The 22,767-nt window shown below is 52.9% G+C and overlaps 2 protein-coding genes across 2 annotated transcripts in view; both read right to left on the bottom strand.

The window, feature by feature from the left end:
* LOC123350011 (immunoglobulin superfamily member 1-like) overlaps nt 1-22,767 on the bottom strand; it is a 127,296-nt gene that overhangs the window by 37,844 nt on the left and 66,685 nt on the right. The window lies entirely within an intron of this gene.
* The window catches only part of LOC123350167 (immunoglobulin superfamily member 1-like), a 35,736-nt gene that overhangs the window by 5,238 nt on the left and 7,731 nt on the right, over nt 1-22,767 (bottom strand). Inside the window, exons 2-3 of the mRNA XM_044988600.1 lie at nt 13,439-13,474; nt 292-570 (exon numbers count right to left, since the gene is read on the bottom strand). Coding sequence (XP_044844535.1) covers nt 292-570; nt 13,439-13,474 — 315 coding nt within the window. The remainder of the gene's footprint in view (nt 1-291; nt 571-13,438; nt 13,475-22,767) is intronic.

Genomic DNA, 22,767 nt, shown 5'->3' with positions numbered 1-22,767 from the left:
ACTGCCTGGGGCGGGCACTGGAGAACAGAGGAGTTGGGATCACAGGATTAAATAGCAACTCATGGTTCATACAAACTGGGGACAGCGTTAAAGTAGCCTCCAGGGCTGCTGCTCCCCCCTGGCTGGGGAACCCCCCAGTGACTCCGTCCCCGCTCCCCAGCCGGGCGTCCCCTCTGCGGAATCAGGGCTCAGGCCAGAACCTGGCTCTGAGTGTCCCATTGGCACCGAGTCCCCGTGAGGGTCTGGCTGGGGGTGGGGCTGAGAATGGGGACGCCGAGCCGGGCCTCTCACCTCTCACCACCAGCTCCACGGGGTCACTGGGGTCTGACATTGTGAACGGCTCCGATCTGCTGCGATAGGAGCAGCTGTAGTTCCCGCCTTGCTCCCGGCTCACGTTGATGAGAAACAGAGCCTGTGAGTTCGCATCCACACTTTGGATGTGGCGTCCATCTTTATACAGCATGAACCGCACATCCTGGTGCTGCCTCTTACACCAGATGCCCACGGATCCCTCCAAGGAAACCCCCGCGCTGGGGATACCAGAGATGGTGGGTTTGGGGTAGCTGGGCTCTGCGGTGGGAAGCAGACAGGCCGTGAGACGCAGACCCCAGGCAGGGAGGGGCCCCTCCCCAGCACAGCTCCCGACTGAGAACTGGGTTTCCAGGGGAGTGGGGAGAGCCGGCTGAGCAGCCCCTGGGCCCCTAGCTCTCCGGGTGTCCCCCGAGATGGGGAGTGTCCCCCTGGGAAAGGCCCCCTGCTCCGCAGCTCCCCTGGGGACAGGGATCCCCCCTTCCTCAATCTCCAGTGGCTGCTGCTCCCCCCAGTGACTCCATCCCCCATGGGCGGTGGGTGGAGCCCCCTTTCCGGGATGCTGGCGCTGCAGCCCCCCGTACACACACACACACACACTGCACAAGGCCCCGCTTCTAGTGGCAGGAGCCCTGAGTGCCCCTCGCCACCCCCTCCCCCGGCCGAAGAAACCTCGGCTAGCCAGCACCCCACGACAGCCCCCCACCCCCACCGCCAGAGTGCCCCCAGTCAGCCCCAGTCCCTGGTCAGCCCCCACCAGCCAACCGACTCCGGTTCCAGCCGTGCGATGCTGAGCAGCTCCAGCTACGTTTGCTGGCCCGGGTGACCACAGCCTTGTGTTAGGCCAGAGCAGCCCCAGCCCCCGGCCTTCCTCTGCCCCAAATCTCCAGGGGCTGCTTCTCCCCCCTGGCTGGGGAACCCCCAAGTGACTCCATCCCCGCTCCCCGGCCAGGGGTCCCCTCTGCTGGGCCCAGGGATCAGGGCAAAGCCTGGCTCTGAGCATCCCATCGGTGCATCCCGCTCCCCCCTACCGCCGCCCCACCGTCCCAATTCAGTCCATCCGTCATTTGGCCTCTCTAGGAGTCTGTCACCTACCAGGGTTGGCACTGCCTGCCCATGGGGCTCGGGGGCAGGGGGTTCACCCAGACGTAGCTCAGTGCCCAGCTGCATGAGAGATCACCTGCCACCACCACCCCCCGCCTGAGGCCAGCCTGAGCCATGGGCCCGATGCAGCTCTGCCCCGCATCCAGTGGTGAGCTGGAGCAGGTTCCCACAGGTTCCCAAGAACCGGTTGCTAAAATTAGACCTCCATGGAGAACCGGTTGTTAAGGGGCCAGGAGGTGGGCAAAGAACTCCGGTCCATGGGCCGGACCATCCTGTTGCTCCCAGGATTCCCAGCTGGGGAGGCTCAGGCTCCCCCGGCCCTTCCCCGCTTCCCCGCAGCTGCAGCGTGGCCAGCCGCCGGCACCAGCTGGGCAGCTCAGCTGAGCTCCAGAGTTGCTTTGAGCCACCAGCAAAGTAAGGGGGGAGAGGGCTACAAGCTCTAGGGCTGCTGGGGGGGCAAGTGGGGCAATTTGCCGCAGGACCTGCAGAGGCCCCCAGCCACACAAGTATGTCTCCGCCTGCCCTGGCCCCTCCCCCGCTCCCCCCCCCTTAAATCAGAACTTTTTATAGGGAACCGGTTGTTAAAATTTTGGCAGCTCATCACTGCCCCCATCCCAGGGTTGGAAATAGAGTCTGTGACTGGCAGGAAACTCACAAGACCCACCGTTCCCCAGGCCTTGGTGGGGAGGCTGTGAGTGCAGGGGAGGGAGCTGTTGGGGGTGGATCTGGGGGCAGGGGAGGATCTGGGGGGTTTTCCCCCATGGCTGCACTAACCGTGAATGTTTCGGTTCCCAGAGGGGATCTAGAGTGGGGGGTTTTCTTGGGGTTTTCTGTGGTTTCCAGTGGGTTGCATGGACAGGGGGTGGGACTCAGTGTCCCTGGGTGTTACTGGTTTAAGGAGGTGAGGGCAGAGGGAGTTTGTTGTTACAGAGGACCGGAGAGAGACTCGAGACCCCAGCCGATGGCCTGGAGGATGGAGACCCCAGTGACTGGTGACCTGGTGACCCAGAGACCCGGCTCAGGAGTCACAGCTGGTTCTGGCCAGTCGGAGGACAATGGGCTGCAGAGAGAGGACCCCAGTGACCTGACCAGCCGGTTCCAGCCAGAGGAGGGCTGAGAGGAGAGGAGACCCAGGCCTTCCAGTTTACGACCCTGTTTACCTGGAGAGAAGACAATGGACAGAGGAGGCCTGGGGCTGGTGATATCAGATGCCCAGCTGGGAAGCAGGGAAGCTCTGGGCTGGAGAGGGGGAGCAGGCAGAGCCCACCTGGCTGCAGGGGAGACTGGGATGTGCTGTGCTGAGGGAGGCCAGGCCTGAGGCCCGGAGAGTTTCCTGTGCTGTGCTCAACTCTCAATAAACCCTCCTGTTTTATGCTGGCTGAGAGTCGCTCCGGGCTAGAAAGCAGGGTGGCATTATCCCCTTCGGGGGTGAGGAGGCCCGGGGGATCCAGAGTGCGTGGGCTGAGAGACAGAGGCTCAGAGAGGTGCAGCTCCGGGAGGTCGAGGGGCCTGACCCCAAGAGAGAGAGGACCCCCGAGAAGGGCTGTCACTCTGAAAGGGGCACCCTCCACGGACGGCACGGGGCCAAGAGTGGGCACGATCTGTGAGTCCATGACAGAAATAAATCCACATGCCGCCCCTGCATCAATTTTGCGTTGGGGGTGTGACGTTATTGATATAAATTGGGACCATATAGAACATGGGTTGCAACCAAGGTCCTGTAGTGGCACCAAATCTGATGTAAAGGGGGTCATATGAGGTGTCTAAGACCAGGTTATGGGTTGCTGGTTATGATTATGCTGTCTGTGTGCATGTATCATTTTTAGTTGACGTTATGAATGTTGGCTCTATGCTGTCTGTATTTCAAGTTGGTGCTGTGCTTCTGGAGAAAGCATCCCAGACAAGCTGGTGTTAGCTCTGCCTAGCCTGTTTGATGGCCCATTAAGGACCGTCAGCTACACAATTGATCCATGGAGAGAAGGCAGACACGCCTTGTGACTCAGCAAGGTATGCAGAGATTTGTCCATGTGACTGCAGACTCCATTTTGCTGGAATTTTCCACAGTAAGGACAAAGAGATTCTTACACCTGGAAAAGCCTATATAAGGCTGATGCTTAATCTCCATCTGGTCTTCAATCCTGCTTCTGACCTCTGGAAGGACTTTGCTATCAACTGAAGCTCTACACAAGGGACTGAGGACCCATCCCAGCGGGGGATGTTCCAGAGACTTAATTTGAACCTGCAGTTTACTCCATCACTGCTGCAAGCCTGAACTAAGAACTTTGCCATTACTGTATGGAATTGATTCCATTTAACCAATTCTAGCTCTCATCTCTACCTTTTTCCCTTTGTAAATAAACCTTTAGATTTTAGATTCTAAAGGACTGGCAACAGCGTGATTTGTGGGTAAGATCTGATGTGTATATTGACCTGGGTCTGGGGCTTGGTCCTTTGGGATCGAGAGAACCTTTTTCTTTTATTGGGGTGTTGGTTTTCATAACCATTCATCCCCAGGACGAGTGCACTGGTGGTGATACTGGGAGACTGGAGTGTCTAAGGAAATTGCTTGTGTGACTTGTGGTTAGCCAGTGGGGTGAGACCAGAGTCCTCTTTGTCTGGCTGGTTTGGTTTGCCTTAGAGGTGGAAAAACCCCAGCCTAGGGCTGTGACTGCCCTGTTTGAGCAATTGGTCCTGATTTGGCACTCTCAGTTGGGTCCCGTCAGAACAGCACCATCATAGTGGCGTAGTCGTGCTTGAATCCACAGAACCAGGTCAATTAAGCTTTGGGTCAGAACCCCACGCTATCCAAATTTTAACTTTGGGATTGAGAGTTTGGTTGGTTAAAGATCAGTGACCATGAGACAGAAAGCATCAGGAAAAGCAAGGAAACTGCAAGCCTTGAGAGACAGCCTGCAGTTTGATTATGAGCAAGAACTGGCAGAAATTCGAATGGAGAAAGAGGCTGATGAGAGAAAGAAAGAAGTTGCTAAGAGAGAAGAAAAAGCTCGTAAGAGGCGTCTGGAGCTGCTGGCTGCTGAGGAGAAAACTCGACAGATGCAACAGGAGACGGCTAGACTCCAACTCCAAGTCAAAAAAGCAATGGGAGAACAGCAGAGACTGTATCCTCTTGAAAGTCCAGTTTGTAACAATGTTGGTATGTTGTATAAATCTGAGCAGTTGTCTGGGGGTAACCAAATGTACCCCAACAATGCCACCTTTTATGTCAATGCTGTTACTGTGTGTTCAGTAGGGGGTGGCCCCATAAATTGTGCCAGTGCTATGGATGGGAATGGTAATGGAAAATTCATAGAGTGTGTAAAAGTCAATGGTAAAGGCTGTTTGGGGCAAAGTATGGCTTCTAACATCACTCTTGTGAAAGCAGATCTGGTCAAAGAGGAAGATTATTTACCAAATCAGAGTGTGAATGTTGTGATCCTCTGTGAGTTTACGGTCCGTGTGCCTTTAGCCAGAATCCACCTTGAGTGGAATGGGGCTCAGCATGAAGTGAGAGCTGGCGTCAGAAAGTTATTGCCTAAAGATCTTTTAATTGGGGAAACTGTTAAAGCTTTGTTCAGGCCAGGTAGCCAGTCACAGGAGAGGAATGATCTTAAACCTGTGTCTATTGTGGGCAATGATTTGCCTGAGGTGGGTTGCTCCAAAGGTTTGTCTGTGCCAAGAAGCAGTGTGTCTGTGAGTGAAGTTTCTGAATGTCTGTCTAATGTCCCAGAAGTGAATCTGGAGTTAGACCAAGAGCAGAAAGATCTCATGCAGGGCCGGCTTTAGGAAGTGCGGGGCCCAATTCGAACAGTTTTGACAGGGCCCCAGCAGGGATGACTTTAAAAAAACAAAACAGCAAAACAACAAAAAACACGTGGGGCTTGTACTCACCAGGCGGTGCTCCGAGTCTTCGGCAGCGGGTCCTTCACTTACTCCAAGTCTTCGGTGGCACTGAAGGACCTGCTGCCGATGTGCTGCTGAAGACCCAGAGCGCCGCCGGTTGAGTAATAATTAAAAAGGTGCCTCTAGCCAGGGAAGGGATTCTCACTGGGTGCGGGGCCCTCTTAGGTGCGGGGCCCAATTTGGGGGAATTGGTGGAATAGGCCTAAAGCCGTCCCTGATCTCATGGATGAGGAAAATGTTTCTCAGGAGCAGATTAAAGTAGATGGTCAGGTTAAAGCCCTAACTGAGGAAGGAAAGGGTAAATTTATAATGGGTAATGGATTGTTGGCTAGTGCAGCTTGTAAAAGTGAACCTGAAATGGGTAACTGTGATTTGCTGGAAGTAGCTCAGTGTAGTGAAAAAAGCAGCAGCTTATCTGTTGGGAGTGGCAATGTGCCTGGTAGGGAAAGTTTGGAAGAGCCTAGGCAGCCTTGTGAGCTGATGGCTTTGTCTAATCAGCAGTTTGGGAAGGGAGGGATAGTGGAAAATGAGTGTCCCTGTCCCTTACCTGTGTCCTGTGGGGAGAAATGTGACAGTGAAGGGAATGTGCCTGTGTCTGTCAGGGGTATTGACTTGCCTATGGAGGAAGTTACCCCAATCTCCAAGCAGTTGTCTGTGAACAGCCCTGTGTGCTGGGACAAGGGAAATGAGATCCCAAGCTGTGTGCCTGGTGAAGGAGAATGTGTCTCCGGCTCTTCTGTGTCTGTGGAGCAGACAGAAGGTGCCTTTCAGCCTGTGATGGTTGAGGGTGATTCAGTTGTCTCGGAGTTGGCTGTAAATACAGCTAAAGCCCAGAAAGGGAATGGTCCTAAGTTTGTGTCTGCTGGGGAGAATGGCACTGTGACTAGGTTGCATCCAGTTAGTGTCTTAGCAAAATCCCAGAGAACAGACAATTCTGGTGCTTGTAGTTTGCCTGTTGCTAATGTGGGGTTGGAAAAGGGTGTAGCAACTCTGTCTGATCAGGGTGATACCCTAGCCAGGGCACAAGGAGAGCATGAAGGTGATTTAATTGTGTTACCTACTGACAGTTTGACAACTTGTAGCAAGAAGGAAAAGATTCCTGAACTTGTTCATGGCCAAGGGAAGAAGAGTGTTTCTAACGTGTTATTGAGAAAGTCTATAGGTTTGCCTGAAAGGGGATTGTGTAGGAATCTGCCTGATGGGCCAGAGGTGATTCTCAATATAAGCAAGACCCAGAAAAAGTCTCTGGGGGCTCAGGGAAGTGTTCCTTTAGAGCAAGCCCTAGGTGAAGAGGGTGAGAGCAGAATTTCTGAGGGCTTGGCTACACTTACAAGTTGCAGCGCTGGTGGAGGCTTTCCAGCGCTGCAATTACACCCCGTCCACACTTGCAGGGCACAACCAGCGCTGCAACTCCCTGGCTGCAGCGCTGGCTGAAAACCCATCCCGGCACGGGTATAAGAAGTGCAGCGCTGGTGATCCAGCGCTGCTCAGCAGGTGTGGACACTCACCAGCGCTTTAAGTGTCCTCCAGGGAATAAGGAGTTATCCCAGAATTCCTGTTCAGCCACTCTGCTCATCAGTTTGCACTCTACTGCTCTTGCCTCAGGTGACCCACCCTTTAAATGCCCCGGGAATTTTAAAAATCTCCTTCCTGTTTGCTGCAGCCAGGTGTGTGTGGAGTGCAATCAGTTAATCTTTCCAGATGACCATGCCTCCACGTGGCAAACGAGCCCCAGCATGGAGCAATGGCGAGCTGATGGACCTCATCAGTGTTTGGGGGGAGGAATCTGTGCAGGCACAGCTGCGCTCCGGCCGTAGGAATTACGATATCTTTGAGCAGATATCAAGGGCCATGCTGGATAGGGGCCATGATCGGGACGCACTACAATGCAGGGTGAAAGTTAAAGAGCTGCGGAGTGCCTATTACAAAGCCCGCGAGGGGAATCGCCGATCCGGAGCTGCCCCCACGACCTGCCGTTTTTACAGGGAGATGGACGAGATACTTGGGGGTGACCCCATTGCCAATCCCAGGATAACGATGGACACTTCTGAGCAGGCTGGGGGACAGGAGGAGGAGGCGGAGGCAGCGGCGGCGGCGGGGGGGGGGAGGAAACCGCGAGTGAAGCTACTGGGATGGGGGAAGACACCCCAGAGTGGGCATGCAGCCAGGAGCTCTTCTCAAGCCAGGAGGAAAGTACCCAATCGCAGCAGCCAGCAGTTGCAGAAGGACAAGCAGAGGAGCGGGTTAACGGTAAGCGGCTTTTATTTTCTGGGTGGAAATGTTTCTGGAGAGGAAGGGGGGTTATGGCTGCATGCATGCCAGCCTCTAGATGTGGAATAGCCCGTTGATGTGGTCTATCACGTCGCGGTAATCTGCTTCAGTTATCTCAGCAAAAGTTTCATCCAGAACGTGGGCAATATGCCTGCACAGGTTTATAGGCAGAGCCACTGTGTCCCTTGTCCCAGTGACGGTGACGCGTCCGCGCCACTGTGCTGCCAGTGGTGGGGGGACCATTTCTGAACACAGGCAAGCCGCGTAGGGTCCCGGGCGGAATCCACATTGCTCTAAAAGAGCCTCCCGCTGTGCCCTAGTGACTCGCAGAAGGGAGACATCTTCCAGGATTAACTCCTGTGAAAAATGTTGGGAGACTCTTTAGTGAAGAGATAGGGAGATAAGATCACCCCTGCAGCTGCATCTTCACTCAACCCCTCTAGCACTCCAGATTACCCGAAGCAACCAGCTCCCCTCTATCACTCAAGCCCCACTTCTCCCTCTATAAGCACCCCTCACTCACCATTTTGTGGCTTCTGTTGTGTTATGCGTTTGGGAAAAGAATGCTAAAGTGAGAACTCCCTCAGTGTAACAATTCATGTCTGGAGATAGTGGATACAATGCTGCCCGTGTTAAATGTTGTCATTTCTGTGTTTCTACAGTGACCTTGACTACTGGACTGCCCAGATGTTCAACATCACAGAGGCTTCAAAATTTGAGAAAAAATCCCCGAAAGAGCAAAGAGGACATGCTGAAAACTGTTCTTCATCACTCTGCTACAGAGAGAAAGGAATTGAAGGAGTGGAGAGAGAAGGAAAGCATGATCCGCCAGAGACATTGGCGTAGAAACGCTGTGGCAAAGAGGAAAAGCACAAAGCAGCTGCTAGAGATCCTGTCGCGCCAAGCGGACTCTCTCCAGGCTATCGTAGCCATGCAGGCAGAGCAGTCCCGTGCTGCCCCACAGCCCCCCCCCGTCCCAAAGCTTTTTGCCTTGTGCCCCAATGTCAGCTCAAACCGCCTTTCCCCAGCATTCAGGTTCTTACCACCACCAGCTGCCTCCAACACCTGTACGTTCACCAACCAGCCCTGATACCTACCACCACCCTTACCCTCTGCACTCAACCCCCATCACCATGCAGTATATGCACCCTGAAGTGCAGGATTCGTTAAACAGCACTCCAGACAGGACATATGCAAACTTGTGACTGTACAGTTCACCAACCCACACCCCTGCCCTCTTGTTTTCATGAAATGTTGTGTGTCTGTCTGTCTGTCTGTCTGTCAAGGAAGTTTTTTTCTTTTCAATAAAACAATTCTTGGCTTTGAAAACAGTCTTTATTATAGCAGATAGTTAAAGATACCTTAGCCCAGTAAAGAAAGAGGCACTGCAAATCATATTATTATTAGGGATAATAGAATAACAGTGTAAACAGTGCAATTCACTCCCATGCAAGGCAGCAAACATTACTGTTGGCTTTCAGCCTCAAATTCTTCCCTCAAGGCATCCCTAATCCTTGTAGCCCTGTGCTGGGCCTCTCTATTAGCCCTGCTCTCTGGCTGTGCATATTCAGCCTCCAGGACTTGAACCTCGGTGGTCCATGCCTGACTGAATGTTTCACCCTTCCCTTCACAAATATTATGGAGGGTACAGCAAGCGCATATAACCGCGGGGATGCTGCTTTCCCCCAAGTCTAGCTTCCCATAGAGACATCTCCAGCGAGCTTTTAAACGGCCAAAAGCACACTCCACAGTCATTCTGCACCGGCTCAGCCTGTAGTTGAACCGGTCCTTGCTCCTGTCAAGCTTCCCTGTATAGGGTTTCATGAGCCAAGGCAGTAACGGGTACACGGGGTCTCCAAGGATCACAATGGGCATTTCGACGTCCCCTACTGTGATCTTCCTGTCTGGGAAAAAAGACCCTGCCTGCATCTTCCTGAACAGGCCACTGTTCCGAAAGATGCGTGCATCATGCACCTTTCCAGGCCAGCCTGTGTAAATGTCAATGAAACGCCCGCGGTGATCCACAAGCGCCTGGAGAACCATAGAGAAATACCCCTTACGATTAACGTACTCTGATGCCAGGTGGGGGGGGGCCAGAATAGGAATATGCGTCCCATCTATCGCCCCTCCACAGTTAAGGAAACCCATTTGTGCAAAGCCATCCACAATGTCCTGCACGCTCCCCAGAGTCACGGTCTTTCTTAGCAGGATGCGATTAATTGCCTTGCAAACTTGCATCAAAACGATTCCAACGGTCGACTTTCCCACTCCAAACTGGTTCCCGACCGACCGGTAGCTGTCTGGAGTTGCCAGCTTCCAGATTGCAATAGCCACCCGCTTTTCCACCGTCAGGGCAGCTCTCAATCTTGTGTCCTTGCGCCGCAGAGTGGGGGAGAGCTCAGCACACAGTCCCATGAAAGTGGCTTTTCTCATACGAAAGTTCTGCAGCCACTGCTCGTCATCCCAGACTTCCATGACGATGTGATCCCACCACTCAGTGCTTGTTTCCCGAGCCCAAAAGCGGCGTTCAACGGTGCTGAGCATTTCCGTGAATGCCACAAGCACTTTGGTGTCACACGCGGCAGGAGAATCGATATCGATATCATCGTCAGACTCCTCACTGTCACTTTGGAGCTGAAGGAATAGCTCGACTGCCAAACGTGTTGTGCTGGCGACACTCATCAGCACAGTCCTCAGCAGCTCGGGCTCCATTTGCCACAGAAATCGCGATTCACACAGAGAGTAAAACACTCACAATGGCGCCAAACGTTGCCGGAAAGAGTGAATGCTGGGATGTGAAGCGATGCACCACGGGGCGTTGGCACACAGGAAGCGGAATGACCCGCACACTTCCTTCCCCTTCCCACAATACTCAGCACCAAAACGGCGCCAAAACGGGACGAGGCGCTCTGTGGGATAGCTGCCCACAATGCACCTCTCAATACAGCGCTGGAAAGTGCTGCAAGTGTGGCCACACTGCAGCGCTGGTAGCTGTCAGTGTGGCCACACTCCAGCGCTGGCCCTACACAGCTGCATGACCAGCGCTGTAACTCCCAGCGCTGCAACTTGTAAGTGTAGCCAAGCCCTGAGAGGGGTGAATTGCTGCTTAGAAAAGCTCATAGGGAAAGGAATCCTCATGATAATCTGTGCAAGCAGTTTACTGCAACTGAAGGGTGTGAAAGTGATTTAATCAAGAAAGTTTTAGTGCCTAACAGCCAGAAATTTTCTGTTGTGAATGGATCCACTGACTTTCCTTTTGAGAGATCCAGTGTGGGCAGCTTTGAAAAGGTCTCAGATAAAGTAGGAGCTGTTAAGAAAGTTGAGCAGCCATATAACCAGGTGGCTGTGTTTGGCCAGCATGTTGGGAAGACAATGGTGTTGGAACAGGAATGTCTCCATGCTGATTCTGTGAGTGAGCAGTCTGTGCTTCAGGATCTGAGGACAGATTGGGTTACTGGTGTTCCAGAGCAGAACAGTTTTATGGCTGAACTCTTAAAGATGCAGGGGAGAGCAAGCCAGCTCTCACCCTCAGACCCTTTGAATTGGTGTGGTATCTCTGTAAGACAAAGTCCAGCCTTGGAATCCATAGCAGCTAAGAAGTTAAAAGCTAGTGTCTGTGTTGATGCGAATTACTTGGCTGGCAGGGAGAAGAAAGACTTGCTAATAGCTGTTAGCACAGACGGCCCACCCCATCAGCCAGTGAATTCTGTTAAGCAAGAGAAATCAGGGTTTAATCCAGCAGGACAAGGAGGAAAGAGAGAACTGAATTTTGCAAAGGGAAGCCACAGGTTAACCCTAAAATGCCCAAACTCCAATGGTATTGAGCCAAGGGTGTGGCATGACAAACATAATTGTAAATGGACACTTGCAATGAATTTGTTGTTATTGCTAATGCTAATTTTTGTAACTAATGTGTTGCTATTGCCAAGAACTGTAACAATGTACAATGTGCCTAATCTTTTGGAAAATCCCTTGAACATGTTGAAAGGAATACATGAAAACACACTTTATGTTAAAGGGCCTTGCTATACTGATGTTTCACAGTTAATGCCTGTAAACAGTGTTGGAACTTTTCACAGGGGAAAATACATTCCAGACCTGATGGGCTGTATGAAAGGGGAAACTGAGGCACACTACCATATTGCTTTCATGGCTAAATGCCAAGATTCCTGTACTATGAACAACATCAATATCTGCATTGGTTTAATGTTAATTGGGTTCAAAACATTGGCCAGAGCTGGTATGGATAAAGTAGCTATTTTCTTTAGCTCTGGGCAAGATCACATGAAACATACAGGAACCATGCTGCAAAAGCTAACCAAGTTATACCTTGAGTTTGTGAAAAGATTCATTCATGTTATTGAACATGACTTTGATAAGCCATTTCTGTTATACACTGGTACGGCCTATAGCCCAACACTAGCTGTAGTGAGACAGACCCAAGGAAAGGGGGCTCTTGGGATGCAGTCAGCGATGTTTTGTCATCCCTTCCTGCATCAATTTTGCGTTGGGGCTGTGACGTTATTGATATAAATTGGGACCATATAGAACATGGGTTGCAACCAAGGTCCTGTAGTGGCACCAAATCTGATGTAAAGGGGGTCATATGAGGTGTCTAAGACCAGGTTATGGGTTGCTGGTTATGATTATGCTGTCTGTGTGCATGTATCATTTTTAGTTGAAGTTATGAATGTTGGCTCTATGCTGTCTGTATTTCAAGTTGGTGCTGTGCTTCTGGAGAAAGCATCCCAGACAAGCTGGTGTTAGCTCTGCCTAGCCTGCTTGATGGCCCATTAAGGACCGTCAGCTACACAATTGATCCATGGAGAGAAGGCAGACACGCCTTGTGACTCAGCAAGGTATGCAGAGATTTGTCCATGTGACTGCAGACTCCATTTTGCTGGAATTTTCCACAGTAAGGACAAAGAGATTCTTACACCTGGAAAAGCCTATATAAGGCTGATGCTTAATCTCCATCTGGTCTTCAATCCTGCTTCTGACCTCTGGAGGGACTTTGCTACGAACTGAAGCTCTACACAAGGGACTGAGGACCCATCCCAGCTGGGGATGTTCCAGAGACTTAATTTGAACCTGCAGTTTACTCCATCACTGCTGCAAGCCTGAACTAAGAATTTGCCATTACTGTATGTAATTGATTCCATTTAACCAATTCTACCTCTCATCTCTACCTTTTTCCCTTTGTAAATAAACCTTTAGATTTTAGATTCTAAAGGTTTGGCAACAGCGTGATTTGTGGGTAAGATCTGATGTGTATATTGACCTGGGTCTGGGGCTTGATTCTTTGGGATCGAGAGAACCTTTTTCTTTTATTGGGGTGTTGGTTTTCATAACCATTCATCCCCAGGACGAGTGCACTGGTGGTGATACTGGGAGACTGGAGTGTCTAAGGAAATTGCTTGTGTGACTTGTGGTTAGCCAGTGGGGTGAGACCAGAGTCCTCTTTGTCTGGCTGGTTTGGTTTGCCTTAGAGGTGGAAAAACCCCAGCCTAGGGCTGTGACTGCCCTGTTTGAGCAATTGGTCCTGATTTGGCACTCTCAGTTCGGTCCCGCCAGAACAGCACCGTCACAGCCCCCAACCCCGATCCTCACAGCCGGGGGTGGGGAGTGGGAGAGGACATTGAACGAGGGGACAGTTCCCGTCTGCTTCATCAGACCCCACGAGCCTGATTCGGCGCCTAGTTATTCCCTAGCAGGGCCGGGACGGGTCTGAGCTCACAGGGGAGTTTGCGTTGAGTTTGGGGGAAGGTTCAGGGCTCAGTTCCTCTTTTCCCCACCCCATGCATCCCCTCCCCCGTCCTTGATGTTATCGTCCTCCCCACAGACTGATACTCACGTCCCCACACCCCGCTGTGCCCGGCCAGACAGCAGCCTGGAGAGGAGACGGCTCGTTAATAACCAGATCCCAGGGCAACTGGATCCTACACCCTAGTCTCAGACCCCCCACCCCCAAACCACGGGCACATGCCCAGGTGTCAGTTTCCCTGCATGGACACATGCCCTGGACTCAGATTCTGCCACCCCCCACCCCCCATGGACACACGCCCTGGTCTCATATCCCACCCCCCATGGGCACACACCCTGGTCTCAGATCCAACCCCCCATGCGCACATGCCCTGGTCTCAGATCCGACTCCCCCATGGGCACACGCCCTGGTCTCAGATCCCACCCCCCACCATGGGCACACGCCCTGGTCTCAGATCCCACCCCCCATGGGCACACGCCCTGGTCTCAGATCCCACCCCCCATGGGCACATGCCCTGGACTCATATCCCACCCCCCATGGGCACATGCCCTGGCTTTATTCAATACTCACCTAGGAGGAGGACGGTGAGAGCAGATGCCATGATGAGGGCAGCGAGGGGCCCCTCAGCGCTGCCACCAACACCCCGGAGCTCAACTCAACCAAGCCCCAAATGAGGAACTCAGCTGGTGGCTCCAGTTACAGGAAGTCGACGATGTGTCATCTCTTCCTGTGTCCATCACACATTGTCTCTAATCTGCAGGCGAAATCTAGAACAGCCAAAGCAAGCAGAGGTCCCTGCAAAACCCAGGAAACCCTGGGCCCCTCAGCCTGGCCACGCATCAGGCAGCTCCCAGCTTCTCTATGTCTCTGTGGGGACTCGGGAAAGGTCACTGCGATGCAGCAGGGAGTGGGGAGTATTGACCTGGGAATGTTGCAGGGGAGTTTTTACTGGGACTGTGTGTGCGATGGGAGACTTTCCTTGAGGGAAGATACCTGAGCACATAATATGAGAGCCCAGGATGGGGGGTTGGGGCCAGGTGACACCTTCTGCCCGGGAAACTGGACAAAGGCTGGAGGAGGAACCAGGAGGAGGGGGTGTGAGACAGCTGGACGGGGTTTCAGTTTGGAGCTGGCTGGGGAAATGGAGGGGAACCCCAGTATTAATCCCGGCAATTACAGACCAGTACGTCTAATGTCAGTACCGGGCAAATTAGTTGAAACAATAGTAAAGAATAAAATTGTCAGACACATAGAAGAACATAAATTGTTGGGCAAAAGTCAACATGGTTTCTGTAAAGGGAAATTATGTCTTACTAATCTATTAGAGTTCTCTGAAGAGGTCAACAAACATGTGGACAAGGGGGATCCAGTGGACATAGTGTACTTAGATTTCCAAAAAGCCTTTGACAAGGACCCTCACCAAAGGCTCTTACATAAATTAATTTGTCATGGGATAAGAGGGAAGGTCCTTTCATGGATTGAGAACTGGTTAAAAGACAGGGGACAAAGGGAAGGAATAAATGGTAAATTCTCAGAATGGAGAGGGGCAACTAGTGGTGTTCCCCAAGGGTCAGTCCTAGGACCAATCCTATTCAACTTATTCATAAATGATCTGGAGAAAGGGGTAAACAGGGAGGTGGCAAAGTTTGCAGGTGATACTAAACTGCTTAAGATAGTTAAGACCAAAGCAGACTGTGAAGAACTTCAAAAAGATCTCACAAAACTAAGTGATGGGGCAACAAAATGGTAAATGAAATTTAATGTGGCTAAATGTAAGGTAATGTACATTGGAAAAAATAACCCCAACTATACATACAATATGATGGGGGCTAATTTAGCTACAACGAGTCAGGAAAAAGATCTTGGAGTCATCGTGGACAGTTCTCTGAAGACGTCCACGCAGTGTGCAGAGGCGGTCAAAAAAGCAAACAGGAAGTTAGGAATCCCATTAAAAAGGGATAGGGAATAAGACGGAGAATATCTTATTGCCCTTATATAAATCCATGGTACGCCCACATCTTGAATACTGCGTACAGATGTGGCCCCCTCATCTCAAAAAAAGATATTCTAGCACTAGAAAAGGTTCAGAGAGGGCAACTAAAATGATTAGAGGTTAGGAACGGGTCCCATATGAGGAGAGATTAAAGAGACTAGGTCTTTTCATCTTGGAAAAGAGGAGACTAAGGAGGGATATGACAGAGGTCTATAAAATCATGAGTGATGTGGAGAAAGTGAATAAGGAAAAGTGATTTACTTGTTCCAATAACACAAGAACTAGGCGCCACCAAATGAAATTAATGGGCAGCAGGTTTAAAACAAAAAAAAGGAAGTTCTTCACACCCGCAGAGACCCTGCCCCGAGCTGGAGGAGACACTGTCAGTGGTTATGTGGCCAGGCCCCTAGAGAGGGACGTGTCACAGGATTGTTTATATAGACATCCCTTCTCCCCTCAAATCCCCGTCCTATCTGCCCTCGTCCTGTCCCCCCCTCAAGCCCCGCTCCCTGCACGAACCTCCACCCATCTCCCCCTCATCCCTGTCCCCCCCAACCCCACACTGCGCTCTCCCATCTCCCCTCCAACACCTACCCCCTTTCTGTCTCCCCTCAAATTCCTGTCCCCACTCGATCCCTGATCTCAGCCCATCTCCCCTCAAATCCCCCCCGCCCCACCCTCAGCCTGTCCCCCCAAACTCCAGTCCCGGCTGCTCTTTGCAGAGGGTCTCACAGGCCCAGAGCCCACAGGGGTTTGGAAACTCTCTCCCTCGCCAGCGTTACACAGGCCGGGGGCCGGGGCTCGTTTCAAACCGAGCCCCTGGTTCTACTCGGCTCCTGGGCAAACCCCCAGCAGCAGCCGCTCACAGGCAAAGCTTTCGGGTTAACCCCCCGGACAAGGAATCAAACCCAGCCTGTCTATTGAAACGGGCTGAGCGACCGCGGCCAGCAGCCGGAGTCAGCCCGGCTCCAAGTCTCGCTCCTTCGGGAGTCACCAGAGCAGAGCCGCTTGTGTCCAGACCAGCCGGGCTGTGGGGGGAGGAACCGGTTCATTTCACTCTCCAGACGGACGGGCAGGGCGGCCGCTGACCCCGCTCCTAGTGTAAGCGGGGGAAGGGTCCTGCTATTGTGGGAAACTTTCCTGGCTTATACCTGCCCCGGTGGGATTGGCTAGTGAAAGGATCTGAGTCCTCGCTCCCACTCCCTTTACCCAGAGGCCTGCCTGACCTCGAGGGCTCCCCTTCCTCCCTCCCATGCGGCACAGTCCTCGTAACCCTGGCCAGGCTGGGCCCCGGATCCCTGGGGGCTCGACCCCCAGTCTTGTCATGGTCACTTAGGACAGGGGCGAGGGTGTCCCCACTCCGGGGCTCTCTCTTTGCACCGGGTGCTTCCCGGACCCACTGATCAGTACATAGAGTTCAGAGCATGTACAATTTATTGAACAGCAACTCATAAACAAATAAGGAAAAGATGGGGAAGGTGAAAGTAAACAAGTCACCCCACCCTGTGGGCACAGGGACACCACAAACAGCTGCCTCTGCACGGGAAAGGAAGTTCACAGCCTCTTCCTCAAACGTTACACGTCTCTTTCCCAGGCCCTCGTCCAGGGCCGCCCAGGGGGGGGGCAAAGGGGGCAATTTGCCCCGGGCTCCGCAGGGGCCCCCAAGAGAACAGCTGAGGCTCCCGCCTCCGCCCCCTCCTGGAGCCTCAGCGCATCAAGCGACGTCCTCAGATCAGCGCCGCAGCGTGTCTCCGGCGGGGCCCCCGAGCCCCGCCCCGCTCAGAGCCGCGTGGGGAGGGGGTGGGGCTGCGAGCTCCGGGCTGAGCTCAGCTCCCTCCGCTCGCTGTGGAGCTCCCAGCCCCAGCCCCTCCCCACGCGGCTCTGAGCGGGGCGGGGCTCAGGCCCCGCCGGGGACACGCTGCAGCTGTTCCGCGACGCGCTGATGCTCCAGGTGAGGAGGGAGCCGGGGGTAAGAGGCTGGGGCTGGCGGGGTTGGGTAAGGGGCAGGGAGTCCCGGGGACAGTCAGGGCATAGGGAGGGGGCAGGGAATGGGGGGGTTGGATTGTGGGTGTTCCGGGGGGGGAGTGGATAGGGGTTGGGGCAGACAGGGAGCAGGGGTGGGGTCCGAGGGTGGTGGGTGGGGGTCTGTAGTGGGGTGGCTACTCGCTCCTGCCCTTTGGGGCTTTAAAACAGCCCTGGGAAGGGGCTTTAGGCTGGGCTGATTGGGGGAAGTGGCTGCAGCTGGGGCCACGCCCCAAACTGAGCAACAGGGCCTTATAAGAAGGCCAGGGGAGCCAGAAGAAAAACAGTCTCTCTCTGTATTGGGGGGAGGGGTGTGTGTGCGTGTGCGCGCACACACACACTTGAGTGGAGCAGGGCTGGGGAAAGGCTGTGGAGCTGGGGAGCTCCAGCCTAGAAAGCCCCAGGCTGCAGCCTAGCTCTAGGCCAAGAGGTACTGGGGGTTGCAAGGGGCAACCCAGGGGTAGGCAAAGGCAGCAGGTCCAAACCCCTTTGCCTGTGATGAGTAGGCTGATACTGCAGTCTGCCCTAGGGTGTGGGGCTAGACAATGACTGGCAGTAGCCAATACTGAGGCAAAGTGGGGATAGTGGGGTGGGGGGTTCCCCTGGGAGGGGGAGACCCAGTTGAAGGGCACCGAGGTCCTGGGAGGGACACGGGGGCCAGTAGCTGGAAGGCGGATCACCAGCCTGCAGAGGGCGCTCCGGATGCTGGACTGAGCTAATTCCCAAGGACAACCAGCAGGAGGCGCCGCAGGGCTGAGTCCGACCTGGTTACAGCGTCTCTGGGGGACGGTGAGAGGACAAGGAGCAGGATGGGTCATGGATTCTGAGGGAGGCAGTCAGGAGCAGGAAGTGGGTGGGGGTTGGATAGGGGGTAGGGCCAGGCTGTTTGGGAGGCACAGCCTTCCCCACCCTAAAGCTCATTCAGCAGTTTGAGGCTTGCAGAAGAGCCGAGCTGTTAGCTTTTCCATTAGGGCAACCATCCCTTTCACTTCTCAAATCCCAAATTATAGTCTATATGTAATTTCAGTGCCATAGGGAGATTCATGTCAGGGGAGGGTAGCTTCATTTAAAATTAGCCACTGCGGGGAGGGATCACATGAGAAGAGCAATATCCTTCCCAACCCTACCAAGGGAGACCCCTCTCCCCTGCATTCCCTGAGGCTTCAGAGGGGTTAATTCAGTGGTTCTCAAACCTTTGTCCTGGTGACCCTTTCACATAGCAAACCTCTGAGTGCGACCCGCCCCCCCCCCCTAAATTGAAAACACTTTTTTAATATATTTAACAGTATTATAAATGCTGGAGGCAAAGCAGGGTTTGAGGTGGAGGCTGACAGCTCACGACCCCCAGTAATAACCTCGTGACCCCCTGAGGGGTCCTGACCTCCAGTTTGAGAACCCCTGGATTAATTTAATTTTAGCACCCTGTGTCCATTCACATGCATGTGCTATTTTGAGCATTTCAGTTTGGACAACATAGGCTCATCCCAGATTCTGGAACAAGCTCAAATGCTCAGTTCATGGAGTATGTACATAGTCTATACTAAAGACAAACCCACAGTAACTGTCTCCCGTTTGTGAGGGATCACATGGAGCCATTCTCTAGGAAACAGATAAATACATGGAGATTAAGTCCATTAATGGCTGTTAGCCAGGATGGGTAAGGAATGGTGTCCCTAGCCTCTGTTTCTCAGGCTCAGGTGTTTGGTTACAAGCTGAGGTGGTTCAAAAGTTTTGGATTTTTTTTTAAGCAGAATTTTTTTATTGTTTCTTTAAACAATCAAACACAGCAAGCAGCAGATATTTGGCCACACACTTCTGAAACCTCAAACCATGTTCAGGTTTTGGCAGACTAATTTCAGCTTTTCATTTAAAAAAACCATAACAAATTTTGAAGGAAAGCAGACATTGTCCGTGATTTTTTTCTGCTTTTTAAAAACCCCTAGTTTTCGATCCAGAAAAAGTTTTGATGGAAAATATTTGTCCAACCCCTTTAATGAGCTTTAGTGCCTTTTAGCACTAGCTGATGCTGAGAACCAGTGATACCTTGTAAAGAAGTTTTCTCAAAACTGGGTTTGTGCCAAAATGCGGAAGGTTTATTTTTCCCAGGGGCGCCCGTGGGGGGGAGCAAGTGGGGCAATTTGCCGTGGGCCCCGCAAGGGCCCCCACGAGAATATAGCATTGCAATTTTTTTTTGGAAGGGGCCCCCAAAATTTCTTTGCCCCAGGCCCCCTGAATTCTCTGGGCGGCCCTGAGTCAGGTGTCCATCCCCACTATCCTGGACTACTTATGGTCCCTTAAGGAGCAAAACCTGTCAGTCTCGTCTATACGGGTGCATCTTGCAGCCATTTCCGCCTTCCATCCGGGCGAGGCGGGCAGTACAGTCTTCTCTCACCACATGGTTTCCAGGTTTCATAGAGGCTTGGAACGACAGTACCCTCAAGTCAGGAGACCTACCCCTACCTGGGACCTGAACCTCATGTTGGCTAAGCTCATGGGTTCCCCCTTTGAGCCTTTGGCTACCTGCTACTTGCTGTACCGCTCCTGGAAGACGGCCTTTCTCATTGCTATTACATCGGCGAGACGAGTTTCGGAACGTCACGCTTTCACTGCAGATCCCCCTTATACTGTCTTCCATAAGGACAAGGTACAGCTCCGACCACACCCGGCATTCCTCCCTAAAGTGGTTTCTGCGTTCCACGTCAATCAAGACGTTTTCCTCCCTGTTTTCTTCCCAAAACCGCACTCATCGCGTCGGGAACAACAATTACACACGTTGGATGTCCGTAGGGCTCTCGCGTTTTATATTGAGAGAACCAAGCCCTTCAGGCGGTTTCCTCAACTCTTTGTGGCCGTCGCTGACCGAATGAAGGGTATGCCGGTCTCCTCCCAGTGAATTTCTTCTTGGGTGACATCATGTATCCGGGCATGCTATGACTTGGCGCATGTTCCCGCGGGACATCTCACTGCCCATTCTACTCGGGCTCAAGCCTCCTCTGCCGCCTTCCTGGCCCGTGTGCCCATCCAGGAAATTTGTAGGGCGGCTACCTGGTCTTCCATCCACACCTTTGCGTCGCATTACACATTGGTTCAACAATCTAGAGACGATGCTGCCTTTGGCTCAGCGGTCTTACACTCCACGACGTCTCACTCCGACCCCACCGCCTAGGTAAGGCTTGGGAATCACCTAATTGGAATCGATATGAGCAAGCACTTGAAGAAGAAAAGACGGTTACTCACCTTTGTAACTGTTGTTCTTTGAGATGTGTTGCTCATATCCATTCCAAACCCGCCCCCCTTCCCCACTGTCGGAGTAGCCGGCAAGAAGGAACTGAGGAGCGGATGGGTCGGCAGGGGTATATATTCGGCACCATAGCGGCACCACTCCAGGCGGCGCCCAGCCAACCCATCGAGTGTTGCTAGGGTAAAAGTCTTCCGACGAACGTGCACGCGGCGCGTGCACACCTAATTGGAATGGATATGAGCAACACATCTCGAAGAACAACAGTTACAAAGGTGAGTAACTGTCTTTTCTCGTGACGCTGCCTGAACTTCTCACTCACCTTCATTGGCTGAACCCACCACGAGGGGACATTTGGAGGCTCCATTATCACAGCTGCCCCCTGGGGTGGGGAGATTGGGGGGCAGGGGAGCAGGAAGCTCTGGGGGTTTGTAAAATAGAAATACAGGGCAGGGCAGGTCTAGGGAAAAGTGGGGGCAGAAAAGGGGCTGGAGACCCCGCTGCAGAGAGAGGAGGGGGACAGACACCTGGGGGGGGCAGTAAGTGTCGTTATTCCAGCGCCAGGGGTCAGACGCAGCATCCCCGCTCCCCACTGACAGCCCCAGGCAGAGACCAGCCCAGCTGGGGCAGCGAATGGGACCCCGACACCCACCAGGGGCTGCTCTGTGGGGAGCCTGATGCGCCCAGCTCTGGGGCAGCTCCTCTAGCTGGTGCCACAGTGACTGGTACCCGCGGGGCCAGAGGTCAGGGTTCAATCCTGGGGTGCAGCAATTGGGTTGGGAACACTCTGGGGGGCGGGATTCTCTGAGACAGGGATGTTTGGGGGCAGGGAACTTGTGCTGGCATCTCAGCCCCCCATGGGGAAGCAGCTCTTCTCTATATGGCCGGATCCAGGCTCCTGGGGGTGCAGAGAGACAGCATGTTAGAGGGGCCGGTGTCGCCCTGGGCCCAGCCCCTGGAGGGAGCAAGGGGCATGGGGGGGGTCATCTCACCTAGGTGCTCCCCTCAGGTGGCTGTAATAGGCCTCAGACAGGATCAGCCCCAGGACAAACAGGACCATGGCGCTCAGCACCAGGCGGGCGATGTTGGCATAGGTGAAATCCGGGTGCCCTGGGGGGCCTGCTGTGGGGGAAGGGGAGAGACACTCGGGGGCTCGGACGGGGAAATCAGCAGCTGGCGCTGCCCCAAGAGCAGAGCCCCCACCCCCAGCCCCCCATCTGGCAGGTCTGGCCCAGCTCCCCCCAGGGCTCTCCCAGGTGCTGCGGCTCTGGGGCCTCCTCGGGGCATAGGAATTTGGGGGAGATGGTTGGGAGATGTCCAGGTAATCTCCACACCAGAATTTAACATTGAGAGGGAAGAAAACCAAGTAAGAGAGGATACAGCCGTGGGCAGGAGAATGGACATAAGGAGGATGGGTAGTGTAGATACCAGTCTAATAGGTGATACTGGTGGTAGAATGTCTGGGCCTAACTGGATAATGTCAGTGAAGCCAAACAGCAAGAATTAAGATGTTTGTACACTAATGTGAGGAGCCTAGGTAACAAAATGGAGGAACTAGAGTTATTGGTGCAGGAAGTGAACCCGGATATTATAGCGATTACAGAAACATGGTGGAGCAATAGTCATGACTGGAGTACAGGTATTGAAGGGTCTGTGCTGTTTAGGAAAGACAGAAATAAAGGCAAAGGTGGTGGAGTAGCGTTGTATATCAATAATGAGGTTAACTGTAAAGAAATAAGAAGTGATGAAATGGATAAGACAGAGTCTGTTGGGACAAAAATCACATTGGAAAGAAAGCTACTAGAGCCTCCCCTGAGATAGCGCTTGGGGTGTGCTACAGACCGCCGGGATCCAATTTGGATATGGATAGAGACCTCTTTAATGTTTTTAATGAAGTAAACACTAATGGGAATTGGATGATCATGGGAGACTTTAACTTCCCAGATATAGACTGGAGGACAAGTGCTAGTAACAATAATAGGGCTCAGATTTTCCTGGATGCGATAGCTGATGGATTCCTTCACCAAGTAGTTGAAGAACCAACAAGAGGGGATGCCATTTTAGATTTGGTTTTGGTGAGTAGTGAGGACCTCATAAACTGGGATTGTTTAGTCTGCAGAAGAGAAGAATGAGGGGGGATTTGATAGCTGCTTTCAACTACCTGAA

This window comes from Mauremys mutica, chromosome 15, assembly GCF_020497125.1.
Source record: "Mauremys mutica isolate MM-2020 ecotype Southern chromosome 15, ASM2049712v1, whole genome shotgun sequence".
Classification (NCBI taxonomy): Eukaryota; Metazoa; Chordata; order Testudines; family Geoemydidae; genus Mauremys; species Mauremys mutica.
Note: the sequence above shows the minus strand (reverse complement) of the source record. Positions and strands in the feature narration are given on the sequence as shown.